This window comes from Aedes albopictus, chromosome 2 (assembly GCF_035046485.1).
Source record: "Aedes albopictus strain Foshan chromosome 2, AalbF5, whole genome shotgun sequence".
Lineage (NCBI taxonomy): Eukaryota > Metazoa > Arthropoda > Insecta > Diptera > Culicidae > Aedes > Aedes albopictus.
The window spans coordinates 399273183-399295624 of NC_085137.1; the positions used below are offsets into that span (position 1 = coordinate 399273183).

General features: G+C 40.4%; 1 protein-coding gene across 8 annotated transcripts in view; it reads right to left on the reverse strand.

Annotated features, from left to right (window-relative positions):
- Window positions 1-22442, reverse strand: part of LOC109405137 (cAMP-dependent protein kinase type II regulatory subunit) — a 375648-nt gene that overhangs the window by 82524 nt on the left and 270682 nt on the right. The window contains exon 1 of one of the 8 annotated variants that reach the window (XM_029879339.2): window positions 11330-11942. The exons of 6 other annotated variants lie outside the window; for them this stretch is intronic. In XM_029879339.2, coding sequence (XP_029735199.1) covers window positions 11330-11381 — 52 coding nt within the window. In that variant the 5' untranslated portion in view covers window positions 11382-11942. Of the gene's footprint in view, window positions 1-11329; window positions 11943-22442 lie in introns of those variants that run through there. One more of the 8 variants, XM_029879338.2, reaches the window with a different exon arrangement.

Here is a 22442-nt window from a genome sequence, read left to right on the forward strand (position 1 = left end):
TTTTGAGAGGTACCCCTGGCGAAATTTCTGAAGAGGAATTCCCACAGGAAGAATTCCTGGAGAAATGTCTGGCGGAATTTCTGAAAAAATCACTGGAGGATTTCCTGGATAAATTCCTGGAGAAATTTCTGAAGGTGTTGCTGTAGAAGTTGCTGGAGCAAAACCAGGAGAAAGTCTTAGATGACTTCTTGGCGGTATCCCTGAAAAAATTCTTGGAGCACTTCCTGATGATCCTTGTATGAATTCCAGGATGAAATTCTCGGAGGAATCTATGGAGAAGTTCTAGGTTAATCCTTTTAGGAATTTCTGAGAAAATCCGTGATAGAATTCCAAGAAAAATCTCTGGAGAACTATCTGGATGAATTGCCGGAGGAACGTCTGGAAGAATTCCTAGAAAAATCCCTGGATGTACTCATGAAGGAATTTCTGGAAAAATGCCAGGAGAAGTTCCCGGAGGAATATCTAGAGCAAATCCTGACGAAATGCATGGAGAAATTCCTGAAGAAATTCCTGGATAGTTTCCTGGAGGAAAGCCTGAAGGTGTTCTAGATAAATCCCTGGATTCCTGGAGGAATTACTTCAAGTATTCCTGGAAGATTTTTAGAGAAATTTCAGCTGGAATCTCTAGAGAAGTTCTTGGATTAATCGCGAAGTAATGGTGGAATTCCAGAAGGAATGCCTGGAAGAATTCCTGGAGAAGTCCCTGTATAAATTTGTGGGAAAATTTGAAGAGGATTTTTGGGAAGAATTGCTGGAGAAATTTCCAAATAAATCCCTTGAAAAAATCCCCCAAGAATACCTAGAAAAATTTCCGGAAAAATGCCTGGAGAAATTCCTGGTGGAATCCATGCAGGAATCCCTGGAGGAGTCCCTTGAGGAACTCGTGGAAGAATTGTTGTGAAAATACCTGGTGGAATGCCTGGAGGAATTTCTGGAGAAACCCTTAGAGGAATCCTAAGCGGCATCCCCGGAGGAATGCCAGGAGCAAGTCTTGGAAGAATTCCTGGAAAAATTCTAGGAAGAATCCCTGGAGGACTCTCTGTAGGACTGTGAGAGTTCCTTGAGGAATTTCTTGAAGAATCACTGAAGCAATTCCAGGAATAATCCCTGTAATATTTCCTAGAGGCATTCTTAGAGGAGTTCCTGGAGGTATCTCTATAGGAATTTTTGGAAGAGTCCCTCCCAGAATTACCGGAGGACTCTCTTTTGGAATCCCTGGAGGATTTTTTGCAACAATTTCCGGAGGAATCTCTGGAGGAATTACTGAAGGACTTTTTTTTAATTATTTTAGTTATACTTACATCATCTTATTTCCTAACAAAATAATTAAGAAATACGTATTGAAAATATTAAAAAAATAAATGACGCAGTGTTTAAAGCGAACCTTTTTAATGGTATGTGAATATCTTTCAAAATTTTGCTTAGACATGGTAAAGTCAATCGTTTCGCATTGTTTATTATAAACAAGCATCATGCGATTTATAGGCCTCAATTTGGCGTACTTTATTTGGTCGTCGTTACTTACGAAGGAGAAGTTCTTGGAGGTATCTCTAGAGGATTCCCCAGGGGAGTTCTTGTATGAAACCCTGCAGGAATTTCCGGAAGAAACCCCGGACGACTTCCTGCAGGAATATCCGGAGGAATCTCTGGAGGATTTGCTGGAGTAATCCCTAGAGCAATTCCTAGAGGAATCCCAGAAAGAATTCGTGAAGAAATCACAGGACGAATTCGAGAAGAAATCCTAAGAGGAGTTTCAGAAGGAATGGCAGAAGGAAGTACTGAAGAAATTGCAGAAGGAATTCTTGAAAAAATCTTAAAGAAATTCCAAAAAGAGTTCGGTGATGAACTTCTGAAGGAATCCCTGAAGCAATTCCTGAAGGAATCCGTGGAGGAATTCTGGAAGATCCACAGGACAAATCACGGAAGCAATCCCAAGAGGAATGCCAAAAGGAATCTCTTAACAATGCCTGGAGGAATTCTTGAAAGAATCCCTAGACGAGTGCTTGGAGGCATTTGTAAAATAACCTCCAGAGCTATTCCTGAACGAATCCCATATGGAATTCCCTAGTGAATCCCCGGAAGCATTCCTGAGGGAATCCCTGGAGAAATTCTTGGAGTAATAACTGAAAGAATTCCTGAAGATACCCCTGGGGTCATCCCGGAAGCAAACTCTTGAGGAATTCCTTTGAAAATCCCAGAAGGAAGGGATTTTCAAATGAACTCCTGGAAGACATTCTGTAGAAATCCCTGGAAATCTGAAGAATTCCATGTTTGTAGTATTTTCTGGACAAATTTGTAGAAAAAAGGACTTTTTGTAGAAAATTCAGAAGAAATTCTTCGATTAATCTTGGAATAGTCTGCTAGAATTTTCTAAAAGAATTCCCTGGGGAAATTTATTCTGTCTGAAATACTTTCAATGAATTCTCAGGAGGAATGCTTAAAAATGCACTGGAACGATTTCTGGATGAACCTCTAGTTAAGTTATTTGAGGCTCAATCGCCCTGGAAAAATTTTTCGATGCATTCTTGCAAGATGTATCTGTAAGAATTTCTGAAGAAGTCTTGAAAGAAATTCCTGAAGTATTTCTTGGCACATACCCGGGAACAATCACTATCGGAATCCCGCAAAACGACCATGGAGGGATTCATGAAGGAGAAATCCCTGGAGAAGGAATACCTGAAGGAATTTCTGAAGGCATTCCTGGAAAAAATCATAAAGAAATCCCAGCTCTTTCGCAATTGGCAGGATGACTGATGGATCCAAACCAATAAATGAAATCTCGTCATCCTGTGATCGGATGGTGTTACCCATCTGCATAACAGGGCATATTTATGTTTTGTGTTGTCCTGTGTTACACAGACTTGTTAGAATCCCAAAATGGCCGCCACAATGGCACCTACTCACGATTTCGAGCGCACAAATCTTTTCGTAAACAAAACCAGCGCAGCTGTTCTTCTTATTTTAAGCTTATTACAAGTGAGCAAGAATAATAAAATGCACTGTTGTTTGAAGCTTGCTTCTTGACATTTGTGCGTCTGAAGTTCTGATCCACTGTTGATGCGGGGTTTGTCCTTAATGGGTAATGTCTCTTGTTCATGCATTTGTAAGGTTCTGTGAAAATCTTTTTTAATAATGTGTTTTTTTTTTAATTTTTGTAACAGATGATGTTGACATGTTACTGTTGTGCCATTCTTCAGTCCGATTGAGAGTCCAACTGAGTCGAACTGCCACTGGGTTCGTAAGAGTCATGGGCTTAGAAGAGAATCGGTGTCAGTGGTTCTCGGGAGGAAAAGCAATTGTACGATAAATTGCAAGAACCGGAGTTGGGAATCCAACCCATGACCATCCGCATATGAGGCGAACATGTGACCAATTGCATCATGGGCCCCGACTAGCAGTGAAAGATTATGTTAAAGTTAATCGTATGTTAGTTTGATCTGATCAATAATTGTATCCCTTTTTCTAGCATTCGTACTATTTATGATCCGGAACAACAATTTCGAGCCATCCCATCTGCCAAAAGCATCAGTCACCATCCAACAATCCTAAACCCATCCGTTTCCCGGAAAATCATCGCCTCGGGAGAGAAGAGAACAATATTTTTGCTAACAGCAGCTTGTTGACTCGTCTAAAAATAAATCCTATTGCCCCACTCAATCTCGTCGGAAGTGAAGTAGCCAGGCAGGATACTCTCTCCTGCTGCTGCTACCACCTGTACACCCTTTCTCGGAATACACGACCGTCGCGTCGTCGAAAAGCACTAGGTACAGCAAGATAACCGATCCACCAACTCACCGTACCGTAAAATGTTTACCCTCTCTTCCACGACGACGACGACGCCGCGCCGGACGAGCAGAACTACAAGATAGCACTTGTTGAGCGGCTCGTGTCTGGACGTCTCCAGCCTCAAACCTCAACACTCAAACACCATCCGCTTCGCCGCGGACTCAGCGGTTCCGGTGCCTCCGAAAGCAGACTAAGGGTGCTATTACACTCTTTGCCCAGACGCCAAATATTTGACCACTTTTGACAGATAAATTTTGGCAGGTTGTTTGGTTCTGTTTGTCCCTATTCGTTTTTCGAGAGTGACAAATATTTTTGTTTGCCAGGTACACCTTGGTCAAAATTTAACTGTCAAAAGTGGTCAAATATTTGGCATTGGTCAAAGAGTGTCATACTAGCTTAACAGTTGAGTCGTTTTGGAGCAAACAATTCCAATCGAATGATGGGGTACCTTACCTATCTTTTTATCTCACGAGTGAACAACCAACCGGCCTTACGTCTTTACCTACTTGGAGCAATTTGTAAGATTGTAAGTACACAGGTGCTCTGACGAATACCGGCTACTGTTTGGGCGTACCTAGGTATCAGTGATCACTGAACACGAGATGTGATAAGAATAAAAACAACACTGACAATGACGGTTGTATTACCAGCGTTGAGTTTATCAACGTTGCTCTGGCTAATAATAGTGGCATGAGTTTGTCATGCTACTAGAAAGAAGCACCTGTAGAGACATGTGGTTCAAAACACTTTATTTGGAACTTTTCCATTTACAATGAAAGAAGGGATTATTTGACCATTCAATTCTAAAGCGCACACATTATGCAGTTCGTTGCACTGTGGATCAAGATGGAAAAATAATGGACAGTTTGGATTTTTGAAAATTGTTGAAATACAGCTTTTCGGCTTTCGGGAACGTACTCCAGTGGTACGAGTCCACCAGTCAGGTCATCCCTAATTCATGGTATTATGCTTTATGCTTACAGAGCCTAGGAATGATTGGTTAGGTGGGTCTAGTGAAAACCTAGTCGCTAACGGAGCCTGTGGAGAACCAAGACGACCTCCACAGTATTTTGGAGCAATAGCACAGTCGACCTTTTGTTTCTAGAAGACGGCTGCCCTTCTTAAATCTCAAACTTGAGGCTAAAAGAGGGTGAAATTATGAAGATGTCATTTTTTGGGCTGCAAAACGGTGAGTCGATAAGGGGAGCGTCCAACATAGCTCTGGTCCTCACAAGTTCCCACCTCATGCTTCCACGGGTCAAACGATGAGAAAGACCGCCAGCTAAGAGTTGTGTGCTTAGCTAATAGTGCATCCTGGGCACTGTTGTCCTTCTGACTTCAGCTAGATTGATGAGGAGCGTCCCGAGCGTCTGTTCACCAAGGAGGTGCATCTCAAACAGCGTCTGTTCTGGCATCCTGCGGCTGAATATGAAACGCTGTATCGCGTCAGCTATACCTAAGGTGGCAGCCCCACCAACGCGATGTAGGCAGCGCGACCCCGGTAAGGTAGCCTGTCGAAGCCTTTCAACACTACGAAAAATGAAGTAAGAAATAAAATATGCGAACGATACTCTCGGAAACCGACCCGGCAACGAAATAAGGAATATGATTGGAAACTCGGTACCTGGAGCGTCAGGACCTTAAATGAACCTGGGCGAGTGAGCCTTTTGGCTCGTGAATTGCAGAAAGTTGGTGTGTGCGTGGCTGCTATACAGGAAGTGCGGTGGCCCAAAACTGGTGAACGTGAATTCAGGGCGGTGGATCCCGTCGCCAACACATCGTTCAAATATAACATCTATCACAGCGGCAGCGATAAGGCAGAACATGGGGTCGAATTCATAGTGATCGGGAAACAGATGAAGCGAGTTATGAGGTGTAAGCCGATCAACGAGCGGATCTGCGTATTGAGAATCCGGGGCAAATTCTTCAACTACAGCCTGATCAATGTCTATGCGCCGACCAACGAGAAAACCGATGATGTGAAGTGAAGGATGCGTTTTATGAATGTCTTGACAAGACCTATGGAGAATGCCCAAAACACGACGTTAAGATTGTCATCGGTGACGCCAACACGCAGGTCGGAAGAGAGGACTTTTTCCGTCCAACCATCGGTACGGAGAGCCTTCACTCCGTCACTAATGACAACGGCCTGAGATTAGTAAACTTTGCTGCCGCCAGGGGGATGGCCATTAGTAGCACCTACTTTGCACGCAAGGATATCCGCAAGCACACCTGGAGACACCCAAACGGCGATACTTGCAACCAAATCGACTATGTGCTGGTAGATGGCTGACATTTCTCGGACGTAATTGATGTTAGAACTTTTCGAGGTCCCAACATCGACTCAGATCACTATCTCGTAGTTAGTAAGATTCGAGCTCGGTTATCAACCGTGTCGGACTCTAGGAACCGGCGATCAATGCGTTTCAACATCCAGCGGTTTTCAGCAGACGGTACGGTAGCTGACTATCACCAGAAGCTAGACGAGCGGATAAGTGAGATCAACGAGAGCGATAATCTCAACACTCTGTGGGAGTCTATCCACGGAGCGATGAGTACAGCAGCGCGGGAGGTGATAGGTACTGCTCAAAGACAACCTAGAAACGGGTGGTTCGACGAGAAGTGCCACAAGGTAAAGAATGTTACCAGAAGCCGGATGTTGGTGTCGGGGACCCGGCAGAGCAGGGAGCGATATAGGTAAGCAAGAGTAGCAGAAAAACGAATCCACCGCAAAAAGAAAACAGAGTACGAGGAAAATGTGATTTCTCAGGCGCAAGAGAGTATGGAACAGAATGATATGCGGAGATTTTACGAAACTGTCAATGGCGTGCGGAGAAAAACAGCGCCTTCTCCCGTCATGTGCAACGACCGGAATGGAAACTTGCTGACAGACAAGACAATGGTGGCTGCCAGGTGGAGAGAGCACTTCCAGGTATTGTTGAACGGTGGGAGTGGAAGAGCGACGGACAGAATTCGAATCGACGACGACGGACAAGCTGTGGAACCTCCAACGCTAGACGAGGTCAAGACAGCCATTAGGGGACTGAAGAACAACAAGGCTGCTGGGAAGGACGAACTCCCGGCCGAGCTTCTCAAGCACGGTAGTGAGCAGCTGTATCAACTCTTACACCGTATTATATTGAATGGGAGGGGAAGAACTGCCTGCTAGTTGGATGGATGGTCTCATTTGTCCTCTTTTAAAGAAAAGGCATCGGCTGGAGTGCGTGAATTACAGAGGAATAACACACCTCAATTCAGCGTGCAAAATTTTGTCCGGAGTTCTGTTCCACAGGCTGAGGCCGATTGAGGAGTCCTTCGTCGGCGAATATCAGGCAGGATTTCGTGAGGGCCGATCAACGACGGATCAGATGTTCATCCTGCGGCAGATACTCAATAAATTTCGGGAGTACAACTTGCAGACCCATCATCTGTTTATTGATTCATTAAGGCGGCGTACGATTCAGTGAAGAGAAACGAGTTATGGCAGATTATAATCGAACATGGATTTCCGGCGAAGCTGATTAGACTGATTCGTGCGATGCTTGACGGATCGAAATCAAGTGTACGGGTTGCGGATGAAATTTCGTCATCGTTCGTAACCTTTGACGGACTGAAGTAGGGCGATGCTCTTTCAAATTTACTGTTCAACATAGCACTGGAAGGAGCGATAAGGAGAGCTGGTGTGCACAGGAGCGAAACCATTGTCACGAAGTCGCATATGCTCCTGGGCTTCGCGGACGATATCGACATCATCGGAATCGACCGTCGGGCCGTGGAAGATGCGTTCGTACCTTTTAAGAGGGAGACTGCGAGGATTGGACTTACGATTAACAGCTAGGTGCTAGGTGGTGAAAAGTTTGAAGTTGTGGATGAATTTGTTTATCTTGGTATTCTAGTGACGTGCGATAATGATGTTACCCGCGAGGTGAAAAGACGGATTGCGGCTGCGAATCGGGCCTTTTTCGGTCTGCGAAGCCAGCTGAAGTCCCGTAGGCTGCAAATGAAGACAAAACTCGCGTTGTGCAAGTCTCTGATTCTTCCGGTCACACGCTTTACACGGTCATGAAACGTGGACGTTGAAAGAAGTTGATCGGAGAGCTTTTGGAGTCTTCAAACGTAGAGTGCTGCGAACAATACTCGGCGGTAAATTGGAGGACGGCATCTGGCGGCGTCGCATGAACTACGAATTGTACCAGGTATATAAAGAGATGGATATAGTGAGGCGAATACAACACGACAGGTTGCGGTGGGCTGGACATGTAGCTCGTATGCCGGAGGAACTACAAGCTAAAATTATATTCAGCAGAGAATCAAGAAGGGGTCGTCGGCTTGGTGGAAGGCCGCGCATACGTTGGCTTTTTGCAGTTGAGGAGGACCTAAGGACTCTGAACGTTCAGGGCGACTGGAAGCGATGGCCCAGGACCGAGGCCAGTGGAGGCGGATACTTCATTCGGCGTAGACTTGAGTGTAGTCATAAACATCGCACAATAAACTTGAGCCTGCTTCTTCGTGCTCGTCCTCTCGCGCGCGCTCATGCTCGAGTATCTTGTGCGATGTTTATGGCTACACTCAAGAAAATATGCAAGTGATTATTATGAATAATGTTCGATCTATTTATTTTTTTTAATAGTTAATTCCCTTACTATATAATACTACACATAGTACAGTATTAAATGTGTAAAATCAGCTTGAGAAAAATAGTAGAGCAAGTCATTTTCAAACCTATTGGTTTGAGTTTCTGTATTGAGTTAGATATTGTACGTGCCTATACAAAATTTCAAATCAATCCGTTTGAAATTGACTTAGTTATAGCGGCAAGTGCCCAAAATAGGGACATCTGCCCAAATATACCTAGTTACGCCCCAAAATAAAACATCGAATTCGATTTCATTATTATTCCATTCCATGCGTTGGAAGGACCATCGCATGTTACAACTTTTTGATCAAAAACCAACATTTTGTTATAACTTTTCGAAATATTGATCAATTTTCATAATTTTTGAAGTGAAAGACTCTTTTTCAAAAAGGGTTCGAACAACCTTGACACCCGTAAGAAATAATTTGAATTGAGCTCAAAAACTTCAAAAGAAACTTTTGCCCCACTCGAACTTTTGCCCCACTTTACTCTATATAAAAAATGGTTTTATCTATTTTGCAAACAAGGACGATTGAAAAAATACTTCCTTCATCCAAAAAAATGTATGAAAAAAATCATAACTGTTGACGCGTCCGCGAAAACTGTTCACCCTAGATCAATGAAGTCGCTGTTTAGTTGTATTAAATGTATAATAAAGGAGGAATATGGATTTGAGGGCCGCCTTCAATTGAAGCGAGTTCAGTAAATTGAAGAATAAGTTGATTAAAACAGATTCGAAGTAGAGATGTTTGAAACCATTTTTGTAAAGTATAAAGGCACTGACAATTGTGAGTTAATCGTATTGAAGTTTGTAATATAAACATATTAAATAAAGGGCCCATATAGCCGAGGCGGTAAACGCACGGGTATTCAGCAAGACCATGCTGAGGGTGACGGGTTCGATTCCCGGTCGGTCCAGGATCTTTTCGTAAAGGAAATTTCCTTGACTTCCTTGGGCATAGAGTATCTTCGTGCCTGCCACACGATATACACATGCAAAATGGTCATTGGCAGAGGAAGCTCTCAGTTAATAACTGTGGAAGTGCTCATAGAACACTAAGCTGAGAAGCAGGCTTTGTCCCAGTGAGGACGTTACGCCAAGAAGAAGAAGAAGAAGAAATAAAGATATTTTTAGTTCAAGCTGATAAACGAAAACAAGTTCTTTTGATCTGCTCTGAAGCAGTTTGCGTTGAGTGTGGTTGAACCAACTCAACAATAACACTGAATGAAGACATGTCTTCATCCTACATCCAACATCCAAACATACCTAAGTTACAGCGAATGAAAATAAAAAATAAAAAAATTCAAAAAAAATATATATGAAAAATGTATGGGACCTTATGAAATGTTATTCGAGACGGTCTGAAAATTCACATATTTGAGAAATACCTAATTGATCCTTTTTCGATAAAAAACTGTTGAACAGTAAAAAAAAAACTCGAATAACATTTCATAAGGTCCCGAACTTTTTTCAATTTTTTTGTTTTTTTTTGTACTCGTCGTAACTTAAATTTAAAAAAAGACGCGGACACCGTCTTCAGCCAGAAGCTGCACAGACTGAATAATACTTTACACTAGACAAGGGACACACGGAGCATGCACCAGTGGATACGGAGACGAAACTAATCTCACGAAAAGTTTCATCGCCCGGAGCGGGAATCGAACCCTCACCCCACAGCATGGTGCGATTAGAAGCTTGGTGACCCTTACCGCACGGCTACGAGGCTCCACTAATATAGGTGTATTTAGGAAACAAATAGGAATATTTTTTTCATTCACGCTAACGCCGCTCAGCACTAAAGTACATAATTTCCAGACTACACCAAAAATGTGTAACCCTTGCACATTTACAAAATCAGCTCCTGTGTCCGCAAATTCGTTAAATTGGCAAAAATTTTTGTACGGCAATCTAGCTAGGTATATTAGTGACCATGGCAAACAAAAAAAAATATCGACATTTTGCATCTAGACGAGTGTACGACCTGTTTTTGAGAATGTGTAACTGTTACACATTTTTGTGTGGTCTGGAAATTATGCACTTATGAGTAGGGCTTACACATTCTAGGTGCTGAGTGGTTTTATCGTGTTGGAACCTGTACGTACAATCTATTTTTGATATCGAAAAATTCAAAAATTGTCAAAAATTGGAATTCAGTTTTTAACAGACAAAAAAAAACACAAAAAATATCGAAGGGTATGGTTTAAGGAAAATTGAAATTATATGACATCTAACATGGATCCACGATGAGTATTGCTCTCAGTGAGTTTTTCTTTTCTGAAAGTTCATCAAATATCCTCAAACATCTTCCAAGACAACATTCCAATCCAACAAACCGTTTTCGAGATATTTTTTTGGCAAAATCAAGTTAGGTTTTTTTTGCCATACGCCTTTTTAAAAAGTTAGGTGAAGAATATTGCAAAAAATAACGCGAAAAACGTTTTAAGATAGAAGCTCTTACATGAGCAAAAATTCATTTGAATTAGAAAAGTTCACGTCTACGCCATTCGTGCATTAAGCTGGAAATGCTCAAAAGCAGCAAAATATAGCAGCATTAGTTAGTCATCCATAAAAAATGTGCTAATAGAAATTTTGTAAAATAGTGTAGTTTATTCTCAGCAAACTGTTCAATTACTATACGTTAAAACTGAATATCTCAATAATCGAATTGATACAAGTTTTGTTTTTCATTCATGCATCTACCGATTTCCCTAACAATGCCACATGTAAAGGAGCATTTCACTTTCAAGCTTTTCGCAGTCATTTCCCGGGAAACCCTGGCACCATGCACAAGAATAACACCCCCGATTCCGAGAATAGCAGCGCCGGCAGCAGCGACATCGTTCAAAAGAAAAGCAATCTCTACATAATGGGAGAAAACCAATAGACAGAGACAACGCTCAGCTTACCATTCACCGAGGACAGCACGTCGAAGTTCTGCGTCGAGGTCTGGACAGCCATTTCCCACCAGATTGGAAGTTCGCTCGTGCTTTTTTGTTGTGTCGGTACACTTCCGGTAGACTGTGCCAGATGTCGATGGTGTGTGCGTGTGTATGTGCGTCTGTACGTGCGTGAGTTGGTGCGTTTTGTTCGGTGGAGACGTTTCGACCAATTCAGCAGTGACAGAACGAAGTCAGTCGGAGAATTACATTCTGAGCGGTTCAAACTCGGTGGACACTCTCACTGTGTGACACTCACTTCACTTAATTATTCAACGATTCCCGGTAGAGGACATTTTCTATCAATTCTTCACGGCTGTCTATTCCCACGATCTGAAAAGAAGCCATAACGTTCTTTCCACGTTTGAGATGTGCCTATCACTGAATGTACTTTCGAGTCTCGGTGCGGAAATCAGTGTATCCTCAGTCAATTATGGCTAGCTCACTGGTCATCAATCCTGCTCTAAGCCCACCCTCGCCATCACGTGACAATTTGACGAACTCTTCAAGTTCACACACATATCACAACAGGGTCTTCCGCTCTCCAGTGAACGGTCCTTCAGTCACCGACAAACACTACCAATTAAATTATAGAGGTGCTATAGCCGTACGTACGTGCCTGTCCAGGTTCTAATCATATCGTTCTGAATCAGGAACCGACCAACCGAACGACCAAAGGCGATCCGAACGTGACAGTATCGATAACGACCGGCGCGCGACGACGACGACGACGGCAGTAGCGGTGCGGCGAACCGTCGAACGTTTACATAATAACTCATCCCGCTATCTCATCTCGTTGTCGACGTATTTCTTCACATGCATCCATGGAGTGTCTGTTCTTCATATAAATAATGTGAACGAAATCGATAAACTTGCTGAAGCGTGCGATACTGCCTCATTGATGAGAGTTACCTACGGAAAGGCCAACAACAGCAACTCCTTTCATCCTCCCGCCTCGCCTCTTGCTGGCCCATCCATTTGTCATTCAAGCGTGCCCACTCGATACGAACGAAGGCCTCTCGTCGCTCTTCGTTTGAAGCTAGCTAGATACAATTTCCGAGGAAAAACAAGCGCAATGATATGGGAAAAATTGGTTGGATTCTTTTATGGTTTAAAATAAACTCGCATATCCTAAGGTTATCAGGGGGTGCGATGGAATACATACCTAGACGAACATTTGAAAAGGGCCTACCTGCTTTTTGTAAACAAACATGTTTCTGTCTCTGTAGGGCCCATCTGCATCCACCCACGCACATCAACATCCTTAACAGATAGCTTGAAGAACACTCTTTCTGATAAGGGTGTTGATGTGCGTGGGTGGATGCAGATGGGCCCTACAGAGACAGAAACATGTTTGTTTACAAAAAGCAGGTAGGCCCTTTTCAAATGTTCGTCTAGATATTGTATCAACCCGGAACGCACGAGTTCGGTGCGTTGTGCCAGGAGATGAAGTTTATGATGCACGATGAAAAGCTTTGCAAAACGTTATTGTCACTGAAGGATGAAGGATTACTGCAAAGTATGGTGTTGATGGTTGTTTAAGGGATAAATTGTTTAAGGGGTCGTCCAATAATTGCGTAATACAATAACTTGTTATTTTCAACCCCTTCCTTTTATTTTTGTATGGGGACTCTGAAATCTTTAAATATTCCTAGCCATCCCTCTCCTATTTAATAGCATAAGATTTTTTTTATAGACGCTCTCTTATGATACATATATTTTGGTATCCCAAATGTCCCCATCTACATTATTGGATCAAATGAGGACTTGTCAAATGAGGTTCTGGCCAAAGTCTACGGTTCATACAAATTTCAAAAAATTTGTATGGAAGAAAATCTACTAGGGGGGAGGGGGTCTGAAAATGCCGAAATTGAGTCTACGTAATTTATGGACGGCGCCTGACTCGCATGATGGATGAATACTCAGAGCTGTTAGGCTGACACAAATTTCGATTTTCCCTTATGAGCAGTGAATCAAAATTCAACCATCGCACAACAATAATGACAATGTCGCAACCTGTATTTGTTGCGACAAACAAACCCATGCGACATAAGTTTGTCCCAACTTGAAAATAATGGGATTAACATCGTATACCACGAGTTTAGAGATTTTTAAGCCTTGCATTGCGATTTTCGAACGGTAACTTCGAGTCGGTAAACACTGCAACTCAGGTGAAGCTCTTTCATCAAACAGTTTCGACTTTGGGTTAGCAATAATTGATTATTCACGAGTTGAAAAGTACGCAACAAATTCAGCTGCCGTTTTGTCTGCAACAAAAAATTTCGAGATCATATCATTATCTGTTACCAGTAGCGATAAAGAGTAATCGTTGCACCTTCTTTGTTGCTTGTTTTGTGCCTCTTTTGTCTGACAATTCTCTTCACTGCTTATGAGATAATTTCCGGCTTTACAGAACTTCCAAAATATTGTCAGCGAAAATCATGATTTCCCAAACAAAATCCGCAACATTCTTCTTCTTACAATGATATATATTGCCCTTTACTGGCATTTACTAGATTTGTTGGTATGTGTGAAACACGCACGAAATGTTGCTAATTGGAGAGATGAAATTTGTGAAAAAATCAAGTTCTGGTAGGATTTGAACCCACGACTTCGTATTGGCTAGACTGGCGCTTCAACCAACTAAGCCACAGCACATGTAACGAATCTGCGGAATAGAAAGCCAAACTGACTCCAAAACCACACCATGAACGTTCCTTTGTTCACAAATCCACCTCTTTTTTGGTTCAGATGCCAATCCACAACACACTCGCGTTTCTGCGCTAACTAAACCTGTAAACCTCGATTTTTTTAGCAAAAACTCAAAAACTTGGAAAATCCAAAGGGTGGGGGTTGTTTTTTCGCACATTTTGCACTACATATAAGCTAGTAAGTTTCATACCAAAGGACTTGGTTTTAGTATACGATTAGATACAGCAGAAAATCCCCAAGAAAGGACCTCCTACCCCAATGCTCTCACACCCTATCTCTAATAAAAAAGGACGAGTTTCTTTGAAATTTTTTTTTTATTTTTTTTTGAAAAATGTAACACAGAATTCCGAAAAATTATGAGCATGAATTTGAGTAGGAAAATATAGAGGAATTTACTTAGAAGATTACTCTGAGACATTTTCGTAAATACCTCAGTGAGATGTTCTAAAAAAAACTTTAAATAGAAACCCTCACACTCAATCCTGAATTGCCTGTTCAGCACTTTTTTGACGAAAATAGAACAGCAGAACTATTTCGGTAACAGCGGTAATCGATTTTACTGAGGTTCAGTACACCAACTGTCAAAAACTGGTGCAAAAAGTGAACAATGCAGTATAGCTGTATACAGCTGTTCTATTTTCGTCAAAAAATGACCGAACACGGTATTCCAAATTAAGTGTGCTCCAAGTAGAAAACCTGGAGCAAATGCTGCAGGAATGCTTATCATAAATTTTTGAATTCTACCGTTGAATTGATTGAATTATTTCTAGAAATCAGGTTTCTCTTTATACGTTTTGAAGAAATTTGATTAAATATATAATTCTATCTTAATTTTAACAATATTCTACACAGCTAGTTGCGTTCGGCAACTTTTACCGAAATCTCAAGTGCTGAGCGTTCGGTAACGGGTTTTCAACCAAATTCTGTAAAAAATAACAAATTCCGGTAAAATCTCATCGTTTATCCGTCAAACTCTAAAGAAGTTTGGTAAAAGTTGCAAGCTTTACCGTTTTTTCCTGTAAAACTAACTTAACGGTTGAGATTTCGGTAAAATATTACAGAAGCCGGTGATTTTTTTATAAGTTTGTAAACATTTTATCTTGTTCCTTGCCATTCGCAATGTTGGTTTGAATAAATTTTTGAAATTCTGCGGATTCGAATTGGAGCTGTACATAACACATAAATTCTTAGTCGGTACGAAGGTATTATTTATTTCTGATAGCTGCTACAGCAGGGGATCTCAACTTTTCCAGCTCGCGACCCACTTTTAATTCTAAGATAATTTGATATGTACTTCCATAAAAATAGTAACTTCAGAAAATTCTGACTTATTTTAGAACAGTCATTGCACAATTATGGGTCAATTACATTTGAATAACATGATGAACTGACTGACTAATAAATCAAAACCAATTTCACGATCACCTGAATCGGTCAAGAACCCGTATTTATTTATTCGTAGTACGCAGCTAAGAAGTCATATAATTTCAAAAGGAAGTAACGAAGAAAAGTTCTGCAATGAATGTTTTGAACGCAGAACTCTGCTTCAATGGGATATTTACCTGAAAGCAAACAAATGTTGGATATCTAGACTGTGCAGTCTAGATTTGACCTGTATAGTTAAAGATTAAAACAAGATGAGAAGAGAAGTTGTGGGATAAGCAAAAGAAGGCGGAATTAAATGGTACAATAAATGATTACACTCATTCCAAAAACAAAATATACCCCAAACGCTTGTATACAAGAAACACGTTCAAAAATTCGCTTGTAACTCTGTTAATTTTACTGCAAGATATTTAAGTAAAAAGCTTCAAACGACCGTAGCAAAATTTCCGTTTATTTATGAAAAAAATATATATATTGCTGATTATTTTATCTTTTTCCAGATTCTGTGAAAAAGTTATAGCTACAAAATGTACTTATATACCGCGTAATTTGTGCATAGGAATGGCAGAACTTCTTTTGAATTTTTTACCACAATGGTTTTCTGGTGAAAGTTCTGAAAAAATAAGGAGCATCAATTTATATTGAACGTTTAACCTTCTTCGTGCATTAGCTTGCGCGCACCTCGCTGACTTAGTGCATGTTTAGGGGTCATAATGACCCTAATGCACGAAGAGGGTTAATTTGTGGTAAAGCTATCATTATGTCTCCAAGGTTTTTTTTTCAACATCATTTTAAGAATTTATCTGGAAATTGTAGGATTCATTTTATTGCCTTTATCAAAAAGTTCCTAAAACGATATATTCGTGTCACGGTCGCCATGTGATATATGGCTACCCAGACAATTAGTAATCGTATACGATATTGCATAAGATGATGAAGTGGTGCCCAAATGCGTTCATGCCTCCTGGCGCATGTAAAATGTACGCATATTGCCTACTCTTTAACATCTTATAAAACATCTTTTACGATCACTGACTGGGTAGTGAAGAGTGCTCTTGTATTTTCAACTACGTAGTTTTTCAGCCAACACACGGTCGCATATGATGTTGAATAGGATGCTGAAGTGGAGGCGAAATGCGTAATCTTTACACGCGGTTAAATGGAAGCATGTACGCATATGGCCTCCACTTTAGCATCTTATTTCACATTATATACGATTTCGTGTTGGCTGGGTTACACGAAGAGAGATGATCATTCGACAGCTAAGGATATAAAATAGCTGTTTCAGCTGTTTCTATCGGTGCAAACGGTTTAACCCTATGGAGACGGAATTTTCACCTTACTGGATGCAATCTCACTGGGAGTATTGTGTTGTTATTTGCTGTGCATGCATCGCTCCTGCAGGGGTGAGTATGGCAGCATAATCGATTGCATTCGCTATTGTCTCGAGTGAAAATCAAAACAATAGATGCGCGGGTGTTTAGTGTTCAGTATTGTGTTGTTATTTGCTGAGTATTGTGTTGTTCTTTACAGAGAAGAACATTAATCAAGACAACTAGATGATCGGCATTGAACCACAAAAACCCCACAACAATTGGTGAGATCTTTCCAATATTATTTATTTATATATAATTCTACTTCAAAATATTTACTTTATAACTGCATATAAGTTGAAAATTCGCTATTTTCAACATCCTTTCATCTATTGGAAGATGCTTCAGTTCTGGGCTCTTTCTAAGTTGATGAAGGGATTTATAAATGCTTGCAAGGACTTGGCCAGGTGTGTGGAGCTGAGTGAATCTATGACATTGTAGATAGTAGCGACATCAGCAATGTCAATGGAAATATTCAACTTTGCAACTCCATCCAAGATTTGTGCAAGTATTCATGCTATGCTATGCTATGCTATGCTATGCTATGCTACTGGATGCAATCTCACTGGTCTAGAAAACGTTTGTGATGGTCGATTTTCTCAGCTGGGGGCATATGACCCATTCGTCCTCAAAGGATTAAGAGATGACGAATAATGAATATGGAATTTTCAAGAGCACAAATCGATTGGTTACCCGCTGGTGGTGACCAATCAATCAATTTTCCAGTGCAAACTGACGTCTGGTTTTTCGGGTTTGTGCTGTTGAAAACTCCTTAGCAACAATGTTCCTCTTGAGACTGAATGTTCGGCAAAGAAATCTATCTTCAAGAACAATCCCAAAAGTTTAAGAACTAAAGTAACTAGTGCTTCTGCGGTTTTACGTAGGACATGAGAAGGAATCTATTAATGATCTGGAAACCAGTTCACCAGAAAATGTACTGATTTGAAATAAACCTTATTCCAATTTCATGAGTTGACTAGAAAAGCTAGAAGAAATTTATCAAATATCATGGCAGAAATATGCCAAAGTTTGGAAAATTAAGGTTGCACGGATCATGCATGGCATTTGTCATATATTTCTCCAGAAAATGAGTAATGGTCTCAAAATCATCCAAGAGCCAAAGCAGGACTTCATCAAGTCCGCCGAAAACATACAGAAAGTTCACTATGAATCTACTCATGCTCACACTCAGCAAAAAAATAGTCCATGTTGAACAAATGTGTCACTCGTACTATCACAGCTATTCGCGTTCGGTAATTTTTACCGAAATCTCAACTGGTGAGCGTTCGGTAATGGGTTTTTCTCGAAATTCTATAAAAAATGCGAAATTTCGGTAAAATCTTATCATTTTTCTGTCAAACTCCAATGAAGTTCAGTAAAATTTGCAAGCGTTACCGATTTTTTCCTGTAAAACAAACGATTGAGATTTCGGTAAAACATTATCGAAGTCGATGATTTATTGTAAGTGTGAAGCACAGGCAAGTATTGAGAACATATATTCCATATTCATGGCAGGTAGTGTATTTAGGATTTCAGGTATAGTAAGGTATAGTAAGAAACCTACAAGTACTGATGCGTTTTCTTCTATCAATGAGCAAATTCAGAGTGAAAAAAAACTTTGTAAAGCGTTCCAAGAGTACTTTCATGGGCAAGAAAGGCACTAACTAGTAGCATTCAAAATGAGATTGTTCAAACACAAAAGGAAGGTTTTGTCTTTTTATCTAATATGAAAAGGCTTCATAGTGCGCACAGAATCTGAAATTAAACCATCGAGCAGGATCACGAGCAGTCTCGGGCATTACGACTAAAACGTACCATTTGAAGATTCAACGATTTTCAGGACACTTGGACTTCAATGGACTTGGAAAATAAGAAAATCTTGTTCCCTTGAAGCTGTTTCGATGAATATTACATGGCAGGATATTGAGCTAGAATAGAAAAAAAAAACTGGTTGAAGTGCGGACGGTCTCCCAAGTCGGGAACTTGGTAGAAACATCGGATGTGCTATGAGGCACAATAGAACGACTTGCGAGTGCTGAATCGAATATGCTGTTCAGAGAATGCAAAATGATACTGCCTTTAAGGAGTGAAGCTTTCAAAAAAAGATAGATATGGAATATGTAAGAATCTTTATGAAAAAATCTCAAGTATTAACGGAACTTCTCTATAAATTATCTTGGGCCTGCTCGTAAACACCGAAATGAACTAGCCTAGGGCTAAAAATCTCGTTAATACAGATAAAAAAAAACTGTTCGTAAACTACGCAAGGAGGGTATCGGAAATTAACTGTAAATGTACAAAATGCTTTACAGTCGGGTCTCCTATTACTTAAAATAAGAAAAAAATATGAATATTTTCCCACAGTTTTCGCAATTTTCAATTTTTTGGAGATTTTTTTTATAAATTTATGTGTAATCTTTGAGATAAAAGTCCAAGTGTTTTTAGTTTAAGAAAGTCAGAACTGCCATTCTTATTTTTAAAAAAATATATAGTTTTATATAGTATCTCAAAAATAAAATTATGTTTATATCGAATAGATTATTTTTAAGGCTGTTGTGAACATTTTCAGGTAATTTCCTATACACTCCTTAGACTCCAATGAGGATAGGGTGTCTGGCCAAAGTCTACGGTCCATAGAAATTTTGTATGGATTAATGTCTTCGAAGAAAGTGATCCATTATGGCTATTATGGTTACAAAGCCATTTTTTTTTATTTTCGTGGCCCTGATAAACAAAATTGGGTGTCACTATCGCCATGAAGTGGTAGTGGAAATTGTGCGGGAAACCATGCTCCGAAATTTTTAACGCATTTCAACTAACACTACTGAGAGTTAAAAATTCCTGATTACCTGTTTCATGAGTAGTATTTAGTAGGTATACTTTTATCGAACTGTCATATGCAAATTCCTGTCACGGTCGCCATGTGATTCAGTACTACGCGTTTGTTGATTATTATACAAAAAACCTATGTTTAGAGCTTTGAATCTTAGCTTCCAATGCACAGATTGACTGGACGTGGACACTCTTGATAACTTGAAATTTAACTTGTCAAAAAGTAAGACTTTTTCCATGCAAGTTTTTTAAAGTTCCTCATTTTAAGAAAAATCGCAACATTGAGATATTAGAATAATTTTGAAATTCGAATAATTGGATAAATATGTTCTTCTGCAAAGTTCATCAGTCTAACGAAACACATATCTTTTCCGAGGCAACTGTTCACATAACAGTTCGTTTACAAAAAAATAAAAAAGCGAAATTTTGCTGTTTTTCTTGAAATGAGAGTTTTGCTTAGGAATATCTTATTTTTTCATAGGTCAAATTTAAAGTTATTTTGAATGACCAGTCAAAATTTGAGGCCAATAGGTGCACTAAAGCTGAGACTCAAACCCCCAAATTTGAGCATTTTGTATGAAATTGTATTTTGTCCAATAAAGTGTAACTGAATTTATGGTTAGAACATCAATGAGCATATTTTACTTTCTGATTGTCTCGAACCCCGTCGAGAACGCGCTCATTTTTCTATTTCACGTAATTTTTACCAAGAGAAGTGATCATCCGTGCCTTATATGGATTCAAAATGACTATTATGTGAATGTTTGCTATTATTGGAAAGCTGTCAATTGATCATCTCGATTTTTTCGTGAATCGTTTAAAAACTTAATGACGCAAGTAGTCGTATTTGTAATAATATAAACAAACACGCAATTAAGTATGAAAGCTTTCTAATCTAATCTATGAAAGCTTTCTTTAAAAAAGTGTTAGGATGAATAAGTTTATTTTTCGAGAGAGCTTTATTCCTGCTAACGTCACAATAAAAAATTAAACATTTCAACAAAAGTGTCGGTCGCTTCTTCAATCAGATATCAATCGTTTTTATAATGTCTACCTTATGTTCGTCTGAATCAATATAAAAGACCTCACTCGCAAAGGTCAATGATTCCTTGAATGATAAAAGACCACCGTCAATGTACCTTTTATTTATTTTATTTGATTACATTTCGTTCCTCCTTCGGGGAGCAAAATTTCTACGATGATTTACTTTGTAGGTACCTACTATTGATTCATGTGCTTGCCGAATGATGACATTTCCGATTGGCTGTAGGAAGTGGTATCAACACAAGGAGCGCAAGAAAAATAGAAAACTTGGGACGACGATTTCATTGAATAAATTTTGCAATTTTATGGCGGTACTTTCAATGTGTTTTATTGACGCTGTAATAGGCGACGTGTGCCGGTTCAGGATTCAACGATGATAATTGCACTTAAAGCCGCCTACCTTCTGTCGTCGTTATATGACAGTGTGTTACCACATGTTTTACGATTCGGCAGCAAGATCATTCATTAGCGCAGTAATAGTATTGCCATCAACTAACAGGTTGTACGATTTATTCGCTGTCGGTAGTTCCATTAAAATCATGTACAGTGATCGTCGTTAAACCCGCATAATTTGTATGTTCTTGTTTGTAATTCTACCCACAAAAATCAATAAACGACAATTAGATGAAATTTTATATCAAATTCGTCAAACTTTCACCGCCGGGATCCAGTTCAATTCAATTAACGGCCTCCCTCCACACATCCTGCGGCTCCCAAATATAGCACTCGCGCATAAATGTGTCAAGAACAATTCCAATTAAACGTACTCCATCACCGGCGCTCTTACGTCATTTCATTGAGTGGGGACTCCCTCCACGAACATTTTCACACTGGTAGCAGGCCCCCAAGGCTTCAACAGCCGCGCCGGTCCCAGTCCCAAAAATAGAGCTCATCCACTGTGTTCGTTTCGACCACTACCATGGCAGGGCAGCGCCAGGGCGACTTCGGCCGCAGGTAACAGTGTAAATCAAATCGTCCTATTTTTGGTGCACTTTTCCCTCCCAAAGGGCAATTTCATTTCCACGTAGATAAATACAATGTCCGTCTTGAGGTGCGTTAGGGGAGTATCTGTCCCATGCGGACTAGTTGGGTGGGACGCTATGGGACACTCAAGTCGATGTGGGACATCCCCGCAAGCGTTATTCTCACCATTCGTTTTCTTTTTCTTTCTTCCGGCCCCGTCTTGTGGTTTATGGTTCTAAGAAAGTTTTGGTGGCGGGCTGCCTTCGGGGTGTGGTTGGCGGGAAAATCAATACCTGATGATGGGGCACGTCCCAGCCGCGAGTAAGGTATATAATTAATTTTCAAGTGTATGTAAACAGAGCGGCGAGGCGGCGGGCGTCTCGTGTCAAGGTTTTCTTTCGTTTGTTTTCCTGCGAGAATGTCTGGAACGAAGCAGTACATATTGTGGCGGCGGTGGGTGGAGATAAGATGTTTGTGAATTGAATCGCTAGGGATATCGTCCGTATCAGTATTTAGGGTTGGTTCTAATGGAGTGCAAATTGTGCAAGGTGAGAAAGTTCAGACGATTTCATTCATTAGCGAGAAAGGCTATCTTATCGACCCGGCTGGAGTTCGTCAACAGTTTGAAGTGAAGGTAAACTGCGACTAACTTTCCAGATACAACATTTTATCGGACGTTTTGTCAGGCAGGAATAAAGTGATGTGTCCTATATACCGAGCTTAAAATGTCATTGTTAAAGGGCAAATAGCAGTAGAACTTGCGGTTTTATGTT